We start from the raw sequence: 12031 nt of genomic DNA, 5'->3' as shown, positions 1-12031 counted from the left end.
AAATTTCACTAGGTGTCATGCCTTTGCAGGCTCCAGATCCATAAACCTAAGCTACGCTCCAATTAGGAATCCTATTTTACTGCTTTCCAAGTTCTTGAAACTGTTCGTTCGGCCCCATCTTGTACAATGTCCACAGCTGATGAGGCTGTAATGTTCTCTCAGGGCACACTCACGCTGCAGTGCTGCAGAAGCAGCTGAAAATGTGTTCCAACTCTCTGCGAAGTATTTTAATAAACAGACACTGGAGTGGTGGCCTCGGTGGTTGCCAATGGAACATGCAAAGTAAAGACATTATTGATAGCATATGGGTGATTTCCTATATTCCAAGATTAGATCTGAATTACATCTTTCCTAAACAAACTAAGAATATAATTCCAACAAAAATTAAGATGGCCAAAAGGAAAAAAACAAAAAATCGAAGAGTTAAAGGAGCTTTTTCTGTCTCTGAGCGTGGTGGGGCTACTAGTGCTTACCCACTTCAGGTTCCCCTTCCCGGGTACGTGAGAAGCACGAGAAGATGACATGTCCTAAACCCTTATATTAGGCAGGGCCATGTGCCTCGTTTTCACCTAAAAATATATAAGCAGAAGTGACACTGTGACTTCTGGGTTGAGGCATATAAGAGCTGGTGTGCCATACCCACGTTCTCTTTTTCTTGCAAAACACATATTGAGACAGTGGCCTCATAAAACAGAGGGAGCCTGGATCCTAAGCCACAGGATGAAAGAGAGCTGTCAGTGGCCCATGTTGGTCTTGGCATGAGGGAGAAATAAACTTCTGCTGTGCTATGCCAATGACATTTTGGAGTTTCTTACTGCAGCGTAGCCTAGCCTAGCCTGACAAATGCACTGAGGTACTTCAGTTTCCTCTCTGCACACTACCAACCAAGCAACAAGACAGGTAAAAGAGGTGGGAGAAAGTACAGACTAGTGCACAGAAAAATGGAAGAGTTAGAGAATGCTGGCAATCTTTGGAAAATGAGGAAGCAAAAGTAGAATTACATTAAGACAGCAAATCTATGTTCCTTATGGAGGCTTAGAGATCCCACCCGGCACCTTTGTTCTGGCCATGGAATGTCTTTGCATACAAGATGAAAATATTCAAAGAGCAATTCTTACCTGCGTAACTGAGCATTTTCACTTCTTAGTGGTTGCATGGCCAATGCTATTTCAACTTGAATATTTGTGTTTCCACTTATTGCTGGAAGCAGAGACATGCACGCCTCCAGTTCTGTAACCAGCCTCTGAATTTCTGAATCCCCTACAAAAGGCAGAAGAAATGAATAAAAACAATATTGTAGGCTGTTTTTGGTAAGGTTATTAGTATGTATTACTAAAAAAGAAAATTTTTATAACTATGTACATATTTGCTATAAATAAATTCGACTCAGTTATTTACAAGTCCCATTTTCCTCCTTCTTGCTGCCTGTATTAGCTTACTCGGAAAAATTCTAAAGATATTAAGGTCAGTAAATTCATGATTAAGCATAAACCACAGGATTATTATATTAGTGGTTTTCTTCAGTTAAAGAATCTCACAGGAAGGTAGTTTACACATATCTACCAGTTCATATTTACCAAAAGACAATACTGGGCTCCTAAATTGCTTGCAGTAGGAGCATTTATAACACAACCTTTGATTCTGGCATAAACAAATAATTTACCTTAGGTAACTGATTTGGCAAAACGGTGAGTGAGGTTCTACAAAGATTAGGTTTCACTATTTAATTTTATAATACTAGATTTAGCACATCCAGCCACGCCTCATTTGACTGCCATCAACAGCAGCACCATCCTGCTATCAGCTGCAGGGCGTGGATGGTTTCGGAGGCGGCAAGCAGGTACAGGTGGAGGGGAGATATGAGATCTTCTGTCTTTTGTTGTTGTTGTTCCCTCACTCGCCTTCAAATTATCTGTGAACTGAAAGCATCTACGAATACTAACTGTGTGATGACCAAAAGAGGTAGAAAGTATATTCTAAGTGTCATGGATTGAATAGTGTCCCCCCAAAACTTCTGTCACTCGGCTATGTCATGATTCCCAGTATCTGAGCTTATCTAACATTTTGTCATCTGATGTGATTTTGCTATGTGTTGTAAATCTTGCCTCCATGATGTTAATGAGGCAGGATTAGAGAAGTGATGTTAATGAGGCAGAACTCAATCTACAAAATTAGGCTGTGTCTTAAGTCAGTCTTTTTTGAGATATAAAAAAGAGAAGCCAGCAGAGAGACATGGGGGACCTCGTATTACCAAGAAAGAAGTGCCAGGGGCACAGCACATCCTTTGGACCTGGGGTTCCTGCGCAGAGAAGCTTGTAGTCCAGGGGAAGACTGATGACGAGGAACTTTCTCCAGAGCTGACAGAGAGAGAAAGCCTTCCCTTGGAGCTGACGCCTTGAATTTGGACTTCTAGCCTACTAGTCTGTGAGAGAATAAACTTCTGTTTGTTGAAGCCATTGCTTGTGGTATTTCTGTTATAGCAGCCCTAGATAGCTAAGACACTAAATTACAAAAATTACTCAATTCCACAGGGTATTTCAACACCCTGATAAAAAATACATGAACACAGGAGACAACTGTGCCCGATTACCAAGCAATCCTCTACCAACCCGGTGTAGAACAGTTTTACTTATGGGCTTTGGAGACAGAGAGTTGGGCTCCACCACTTTCTAGCAACACAATGTTAGTCAAACTATTTAACTCTTAAAGATGAACGTAAAATATGTCATTAATAACTTTTTATATTGATTACACGTTAATAGTCTACATATATTGGGCTAAATAAAACATATTATTTAAAAAAAATTATTTAACTTTTCAAGCCTGGGTTTCTTCATGGTTAAATGAAGATAATAACAGTATCTCACAGGGTTGCTGATAGAATTAAATGAGATAATGTTCTCCAAGCCTCAGTTTCCTCATCTGTAAAATGGGGGCAATAACAGTACCTCATAGGGTTGCTGTGAGGATTAAATGAGATAATGTCTATAAAACACTTAGCACAGTGCCAGGGACATAGTAAGTATTCAACCAATGACAGCTACTATTGTTACTGTTATTATTATCGTTACCATGACAAAGTATTTGGTTAGGAAAATGTTAATAAATTAAAGGTCTGAAAATGCATCAATTTTAACACATTGACAATTTGGATTAATGATGCTATTTTTCTACAGCTACATTTTGAATTTGGTATTTTTTTGTCTGTTGGCAAACATTATTCAATCAGTGCTTCCACAATCAATTACTGTTTCCCCAGATAACAAATCGGTAACACACTTCAAGAAAAAGTCATTACTTTAGAAAATACATACATAATGAAAACGAATACAACCTGGCTCAAATATCACGTAAGTCCACCTAAGACATTTTTCATGATTCAATTTAAAAAATCCTAAAAGTAAACTGAAAAGAGCATTACCATAAAATGTTTTGGCTACCTCTCAAAGCGAGACGTGTGAAACAAAATAACAGCTGTTACTAAAGAAGTGATGGGCACCTTTCAGCCAAGGATTAGACAGGCCCATAAAACAGAAGCAGACTAAATGGGCACACCAACCCAGGGGCAAGGACGAGAAGGCAGGAGGGGACAGGAAAACTGGTAATGGGGAACCCAAGGTCAAGAAAGGGAGAGTGCTGACACATTGTAGGGTTGGAAACCAATGTCACAAAACAATGTGTGTACTAATTGTTTAATGAGAAACTAATTTGCTCTGTAAACCTTCAACTAAAGCACAATTTAAAAAAAAAAAAAAAGAAGAAGAAGAAAGAGTGATGGGGAGAAAATCTCTGTACCTTTTTCAAGCGGGAAAAAGAATCAATCTACTCCAGGGAATTAATCATCAATTAATCTCTGACCGCTAAAATTTTATCTCCACAAATTCTCTTAGATTAAATCTTTTCAAGGTCTCTTTGGATCAAGTAGAATGAATATACACTTGCAAGCAAAAGGCTAAATGTTTGATATTCCCTAAGACATTTCAAATTCACAAGGGGGTAGGGCAGGAAAGGGATTCAAAACCTAAAAGCGTAAAACAGGCAGAACTCATTTCCTTGTTGGCTTAAGACACAGTTCTGTGGAAAATACCCCAAACTCCGCATTGATTATTCTAAATTTAAATGATGGCTAAATAATATGACGGTGCTATTTAGCATACCACTATGCCACAGAAAAATATAAAGAAAGTGCTCAGCTACCTTGTTCTACTACCAGGGACTTGAGCTCTCCCAACAAATACTTTATAGTTCTAGCTTTGTCGGTGGTCTGGTTCACATTTTTTGCCTTCTGTGCATCCTTGACAGTTCTTGCCTCTCGCAAACGTATGTTTAACTCCTTTCCTTCACTGGTGGCTTCTCCAGTATTTTCCCTGGCACATTTCTTTTCATTAGTGGCCAAGAAAGCTGGCTGTGTTCGAGCAGGGCTTCGGTGTGTCTGACTGTCCGAATGAGTTTCCTTTCCATGACAACGCAACAGAGACATATATGTTTGGAGACATTTTAGTAGGTCTGCGTCCTTAGAGACATTTAGCAGGTCTGCTTGCTGTGGAAGAATTCCATCAGCAAGACCCAGCTGGGGATACACTGGGATAGCCGATTTATCGGATTTGGGCAGGCTGCGTGGAGCTCCAGGACTGGTATTGAAGGAACCCCTTGGAGCATCAGTAGAGCTCACAGACACTGTTTTACCTTCTGACGCAAACTGGTTGTCACTATCAGTCTGAACGTCCTAAAGAAAGAAAAAAAATACGTTAACTCTTCAAAAGTGCAAGCATTGGCTTCCAGGCATTGATTAGAATAAACTCAAACCAGAAATATTAGAAAATGACTTTTTGCACGATGGAGTTACAGATGACCAGTGAGTAAACGAGATTTCTCCTCAGTACAGTGAAGACTCTAGTTTTTTACAGCTTAGTGAGTTCAGTCTGCAACACAGGAACATGGCAAGGCTGTGACTAAGATAGACTGTTCGCAAACACCACAACTGGTGTAAAGGCGTCAAAAATTAGCTGCGTTCATATTTCCACTCTGGGGAACTGTAGGAAAAGAAGCTCAAACACACAAAAAGCTTTTGCATAAACATACTTCCAGAAACGTTACAGTACTAAAAACCTGGCTGTTACCTAAATGTCTAACCACAGGGGAGTAGTGACACCAGCCTATGGTATATCCACTAAATATAGTAATAACCACTCATTAAAAATTTACAAAAGGCATATTTTAATACAGAAGTATGCTTACAATAAAATGTTAAGTGAAAAAAAGCAGCATATAAAATTTAATTATAACTGTATTTCAAAAAGAAAGCAAACTTAACAGCAACAACCAAAGAAACCAGAAAACAAAATCTCACAGAGAATTAAATGATTAGAAAGCACTCTATCAGTGTGTTAATAGAAATTGTGCTTGGGTGGTAGGGATGGGTGATTTCTTTTTTCTATTGTTTTCCACACCTCCCGCCCCTCCTTCCCCACTTTCTACCCTACCACTGTCCTTAATAATTAGGTATTTTTCTAATAAAAATAAACTTGAAAAAGATAATTAGTCTTCATATCCTACTGCATTAAGATACAATCAACAATCAGTACATTCAATTGTCCTTACTACGATGACAATTTTTACAGGCAAATCATTCCCTGTACAGTACAAAAATGTACCCACAGAATGAACCACTGGAGGGCAGGATGGCCGCTGAGGTGACTGGACTGGGGTGGAGGTCGGCAAGCCATAACTAGAACGCGGAGTTGCCTGAGATTCTAAAAGGTAAGAGGGAGAGAAAATCACTCACATCTCATCCTGCTTACACAATAACCACGTGATTTAATTACAGCTTCTATTCATGCTTTTAAAAACATTATTCATACTAACCAGAAGCAGAAACAGTATGGCAAGGTATAACAGGAATTCCACTAGAGCTGTTCTTTGAAGCCAAGTCATTCATCAGTGACATCTGAGTCTGCACGTGCTCACAGAGGGCTTGGTATATTATGGGTGAATACATTCTATAATGATCTTGTAATAACCGATTTTGTGCTATGTCTGATGAGTCTCTTTCATTTCTAGCAGAAGCTTCATCCGGTATCTGTTTCTTATTATCTGAAGATACTAATGTGGAGGAAGGAAAAAAAAAAGTTCTTGAAATAGGATTCTTCAAAAATTTTCAGAATAGGGTCTTAGGGACAAAAAGCACTCTCAGAAGTAGCCCGATTCAACATGATATACTTCACAGAAAGGCTTTACCACTATCACCCCTAAAGAAAATCACCTCAAATTCTTTTTCAAAGTAGGTAGGTAATAAATTGTTTCCCCCAGTCAAAAATTATCCATACTATTCTTTAATATCTCCATTAAATGCTACTTGTGGAATTTCTCCTTCGATTACATTCTGATACAAAGAGCTCTTGAGGGTGTTACGTTCTCTCTAAAGTCCAATAAATATCCTTCACGTTGCCCCTGGCCCAGTTCATGCTCCCAGGGGAAAACGGAGTAGGAAAAACAGAGTACTTTGTGGTAATTCTGATGCTTTGACTGTAAAGAAAATCAAAGCTTAGAGATCATGAAAAGAAAAAAAAGACTTAATCTACACATTGGGGCTTCAAATTCTACTTTTCCAGCTATCTTCCCAAGACTCTCAACTCAAATTTTTTTTTCTAGCCAGGCCAGTTTAGTCACCCTACAGGCCTTTCTCACCTTTCCATAACATTGCTCATACGGACCCATCCCTTCCAATTCAATTCTACTCACTCACCAAGGCTCAGATGAGGGCTTGACTCTTCCATGAAGCCTTTGCTAATCATTCCAGTCCAGGGACTGTTCTTGTCGATCCCAGAGCACATATTTTCTATACAAATCATACCCCACTTACACATCGCCCTATATTGCTTATCTTTTCATCTCTTGTCCCTCTGACTCAACTATCAGCTTCTTTAGGCAGGGCTGGCTGCATCTTACACTTCATTATTTTCTCCCATAGAGCCTGGTATTAGTCTATGTACAAAGTAGAAACCTGGTATTAATAAACTAATAAATCAAAAACAACAAAGTTTTCTACAAAGCACTACTGTATAGATCAGTGCCAAAAATCTGAAATGTATTCCCCTGTCTAGTAACATTCCCTTCTGAAATGTTTTTTAAAGACTACTGACAGCAGTCAGAGTGTTCTGGTAGATCATAGGTTATCAGGGTACAAAGTAAGTTTAGAAAAATATATAGCTTTCGGCAGTACCTACCAAAGACGAATACACACATATTCTATGACACAGCAGTCCTACACCTGGGTATATACCTAAAAGAAATGAGTGCTTATGTCTGCTAAAATATGTACAGAAGAATGTTCATAACAGTTTCATTAGTAGTAGCCCAAAACTGAAAGCACCCAAATAACCATCAATAGAAATGAGTAAATAAATTGTGGTATAGGGTTGCTGTAAGTCAGAATCAACTTGACAGCAATGAAAACAGGCATTCAATGAAATAAACTGCGGTATACAATGAAACCTTATACAGCAATGAAAAAGAACAAATTACTTATACACACAACTACCTGGATGAATTTAGCAGACACTAGGTTGTATGAAATATATCAGACACAAGAGTACATAGTGTATGATTCTGTTTACATGAAGTTCAAAAACAGGCAAAACTAGCCATTAGAGATGGAAGTCAGATTAGTGGTTACGCAGGAATGAGGCATAGGCTGTGGAGGTGCTGATGGTGAGAACACTGACCAGGAGGGAGCCCTACAGGGTGCTGAAAATGTTCTGTATCTTGATCTGGGTGGTGACTACATGGGTGTATTCATATGCAAAAATAATCACTGAGATTGATGTACTTAACTTTACAAGAGTTATTCCTCAATTTAGAAATATCTTTTTTTAAGTTAAATTAAAAACTACACAGAATCCTTCAATATGTAAACATGTAATACATAGCTTATTGAAAATAAAAACATTGCTAAAAGTATAAAACTTAAGTGCAACAGCAAAAACCAAAAAAGTTAAAAGCAGATTACATACCATAATCAGTAAAAACGGGGAAAAAAAATTTAAGATAAAGACTGCTAAATGAATATTTGACTATGAATATGGTTGGCGATTCAATGGCTCCATTTTGACTTGCTGTGTTTCCTTTTGAAAACACTCTACTCCTGTGAACGCACTTCCTAGGCCAGAATTCATAAGCTTTAGTACTTATTAGCTGAGTAACCTCGGGCAAATTACTTAATGTCTCTGGGCTCCTTTTTCGCACCAGAAAAATGGTGATAATAAGAGTACCTATTTCAAAAGGTTGTTTTGAGAATTAGTAAAGGAGATAACACTTGTAAAACATTTAGATCAATGTCTAGCACATACAAGAACTCAATAAATGTTCTCTCTATTACCAAATGGCTGCAAAGCCTTTAGACAAATAAATATTTCATATTCATAAATCTTCCCACTTGATATCAGTAAGTACCCGATACCTCTAAGTATGTTCCCTCTAAGGAGATTAAAACCGAAAGCAATAAGTTATTCGTTATCTGAACAGACGAGCTACAGCAAAAATGGTTAAACAAGTATCTGTAAAACTATGTAGTTCTTACTGGAAATCCAATTATAATACACCAAATGGAAAAGTAACCTCTGAAATATTTTCATTTGGAAATTTAAAATGGGTGAGAGGGTGAGATCAGAGTTAACCCACGGCTGTCCAATCACAGATTTCAGGCCTGCGGTGTAAACAGCATCACACCAGCCCCGCACTCTTCCTTTCCTCCCGATCTCCCGGTCTCTCTTCTGCTCTTGGATTATATTTGGCCCCTCAAAAACAAAACGGTCTGGTGTGAGGAATTCTCAGATTTCATACTCATACTCCCAGGCGTTGGCTCTAATTCACTTTCTTTTCCAGGGCTGTCGTCTACAAGCTCTGATAAAGCTGAGCTCTAATATTATGCCTCTCAGCCACCAAATGTCATCATCCAACATAAACTGATCAATGCCAAACAATTTCTTAAAAATTAAAGCTTTAGAAAGACTTTCCATGCTCCCTAATTAATCCCATCCATATGAAACTATACTGATAATGTTGAATGTTTGGATTTAAGATACAAAGCCTTCAAAGCAAATAATCCAAGACAGGTAATATCAAACTGACAGAAAAGATTGCATTTATATTGCTACTATACAATTTTAAAATAAACAAAACAAACCACCAACAACAATAAAAAGAGCCTGTTACTACACAAATACAAATGGAGTATTTTTTTCTTGCTCTTGTTTCATTACACCAAAGCACTTTCCATGAAAATTGTACCTAACCGATCAGAATGGCAATGTTTAATTGGTGTCAGTTGATAAATTTATTCATAAACCACTAGAATTCATGAAAGGTATGCACTTACTCAGTCCACAAAACTTTTCTAGTCCTTGCATTCTTCCTGAGGTACAAACACTGGATGTTGTTCCACAGTCTGACAGGTGAGAAAATCTCTGCCACCCAAATATAGAACAAACATCTAATGCAGATAGGAGCCATGCACTGTAACTGTCTGTTATAATTTGAAATATGTAAGGGAAAACCTGGCCTTGATCGGGGCAATCAATGCTTAAAGGATTCTGTCTGTGGTGGTTTATTGGCCCAGGTGAGGGCAGCAATGTATGTATGTTACTGAAAGCAGTCACATACCCAGAGCATTCAACACAGTTGCTAATTAAAAAAAAGATTTTTTTTTTCTTTAAATGTCAGGAGCACTTCCAAGTTCAGCGTATATCTGCAACTGCTTCTCTGCCTCCTTACTCCATTCTACATCAAGGCGCACTTACTTGACTCCACAGAACCTCAGTGAAAAGGCAGGTCCCAGAAAGAAAGTACATAAGGATGCGCCCGAAGATAGTTGTAAAAATGGCAGTGCAGAGGCATCTGACCTCCTCGTCTAACTACATAAGGGGGAAGGAGAATCTAGATCAACAGCCCAAGGCTTATTCCTATGAAGCAGAGGTCAGACATACCTCCTCCTCTCTCCAAACTTTTTACCAATTCTGACACCAGCCATCCCTCCCATGGCACTCTCTACTTCTCTGCTGGGTTCAGTAATTCATTGCAATGGCCTCACAGAACTCAAAGACCAAACTCACAGTTATGGGATTATTCAGGGAAATAACAGGGTACAGCTTGGGATCAGAAATGACTCAGGTTACAGTTCTCCAATCAGGACAGCTTCTTCTCAGCTGTGTCCGGAGGCAGGCCTCTCTCTGGCCCTCGGCCTCTCCTCTGCCCTGCTCTGGCAAGTGTTACAAAGCTTCTAGCTCTGTGGGTTGCAATCCCCACCACAGCTTTCTCCCGCTGGTCTCCTGGTTTCTGCCATCTTGTACCGCTATTGCTCTTGCTACTGCTGCACTGCCATCTCTCTCTGTCTTCTGTGTTATAGTTCCCTCTCTCTGTCTCCCGGGTCTAGGAGGTCCTCAGTGCAGGGACCCTGGGTCCAAAGAACACGCTCCATTCCCGTCTCTTCTTGGTGGTAGTGAGGCCTCCCTCTGCTCTAGGATTGGCTCTCTTTTAAGCCTAGCGCAATGGTAAAACTGACCAATCCACTCATTAGGGCTCCATACACCTTGTGTGCATGGTCTCACTCCCACAAGGGTGCCATGCACCTTATTTGCATTATTAGCAAGTTATCCAATCCCCTTGGTAGGCCACAAGCACCTTATTTGCATAGCCACACCCAGTCCTTTGGTGGGAGTTACAAGACATGGCAAGAAAAGCCATATAAAAGCAATCTATCGCACCACAAGAGTTAACACAAACAGCAAGTTAATGTATGTTAACATTAAAATGACATACAGATATTGTTTAACATGCTATAAGAGATTCCTTAAAGTTCTATTTATGATTACATCACTTGGGGTAATATGTAAAAGAGTGCAAGTGTTGAGCTTGATTTTTGTGTATTGTTGAACACTGTAATAACAGAGCAAAAACCTTGCAGATAGTGCTACAGAGTTTGGTAAACTAAAAAAGGTAAGAGTAGTTGAACAAAAAGGAAGGGAGCTTCTGCTTCTTAAGTCAGCCTTAGGAGTAAATAAAACAATGAAAACCATTTTCTAATCCTGCACCCCTAAAGGAGATTGTCCCATGGGAAGCAGGTCCTTCCTTCTGATGAACAAAGTCTAGGGGAAAGATAAGAATACTGTGCCCTGATCACAGGCCAGAATGGCTGATCTGACTCTAATCTAAGTGAAAATTTAATGCTGGGAAGCCAAAATGCCAGATATCTCCCATCTGCCCCACCAAATCCATCCTCCACTCATCTCCACCTTAGTCTCCCTGGGATGCTGATCTATATGGATTGTATTGTAGAAACAGACAGTCTTTTATGGGTCTCTCCTGCTCTTTCAGGACATGCTGGTTACGCCAAGAAAACAACAACCTTGAGGGATGAGGTACTGTTTCCCTCTGGGACGACGAGCAGGCTTGTTTACTGCTTGCTATAAAAGCAATGGAGTGGTACATACATACAATGGAACCACTACTCAGCAATAAAGAAAAAAGAGTTCCTAAGACGTCTGACAATGTGAATGAACCTGGAGGACATTATGTTGAGTGAAATAAGTCAATCACAAAAAACAAATATTGTATGACCTCACTTTTATGAAATGACATAAGTAAATACCCAGAAACTCATGTTCATCAGTGGTTACCAAGGATGGGTGGGGGGAAAAGGGGGACCCACTCTTTAGATAGTAGACACTAGTCATTTTTGGTGATGGGAAAGGTAACTCCAAATGATGGCAAAGTGTGCACAACTAGACAAGGTAAATGATGTCACTAAGATGTAGACAAGGAAAAAGGGCCTTTTCATAATTGGTATAGCATACATAATTTTGCAACAACCAAAAAATATATGTGCAAGTATATATGTATGTGTGTATACATATATGTGTATATATATATATATATATATGTGTGTGTGTGTGTGTGTGTGTGTGTATGTGCATGTATATGTGACCATATGCACATACATTCATATACGTAATAAAGCACATAGGGAATGCAGTTA

The 12031-nt window shown here is 39.1% G+C and overlaps 1 protein-coding gene across 5 annotated transcripts in view; it reads right to left on the bottom strand.

Annotated features, from left to right (window-relative positions):
* The window catches only part of CCDC14 (coiled-coil domain containing 14), a 46978-nt gene that overhangs the window by 22389 nt on the left and 12558 nt on the right, over window positions 1–12031 (bottom strand). For 4 of the 5 annotated variants that reach the window (XR_002823612.1, XM_012554777.2, XM_023728791.1 and 1 more), the window contains exons 6-9: window positions 5866–6102; window positions 5659–5753; window positions 4198–4726; window positions 1119–1260 (exon numbers count right to left, since the gene is read on the bottom strand). Coding sequence is in view for 4 of the 5 variants with exons in the window: in XM_012554777.2 (XP_012410231.2) it covers window positions 1119–1260; window positions 4198–4726; window positions 5659–5753; window positions 5866–6102 (1003 nt within the window). In the remaining variant the exon portion in view is untranslated. Of the gene's footprint in view, window positions 1–1118; window positions 1261–4197; window positions 4727–5658; window positions 5754–5865; window positions 6103–6745; window positions 9987–12031 lie in introns of those variants that run through there. The other variant, XM_023728789.1, reaches the window with a different exon arrangement.

This window comes from Trichechus manatus, unplaced genomic scaffold, assembly GCF_000243295.1.
Source record: "Trichechus manatus latirostris isolate Lorelei unplaced genomic scaffold, TriManLat1.0 scaffold00026, whole genome shotgun sequence".
Lineage (NCBI taxonomy): Eukaryota > Metazoa > Chordata > Mammalia > Sirenia > Trichechidae > Trichechus > Trichechus manatus.
Note: the sequence above shows the minus strand (reverse complement) of the source record. Positions and strands in the feature narration are given on the sequence as shown.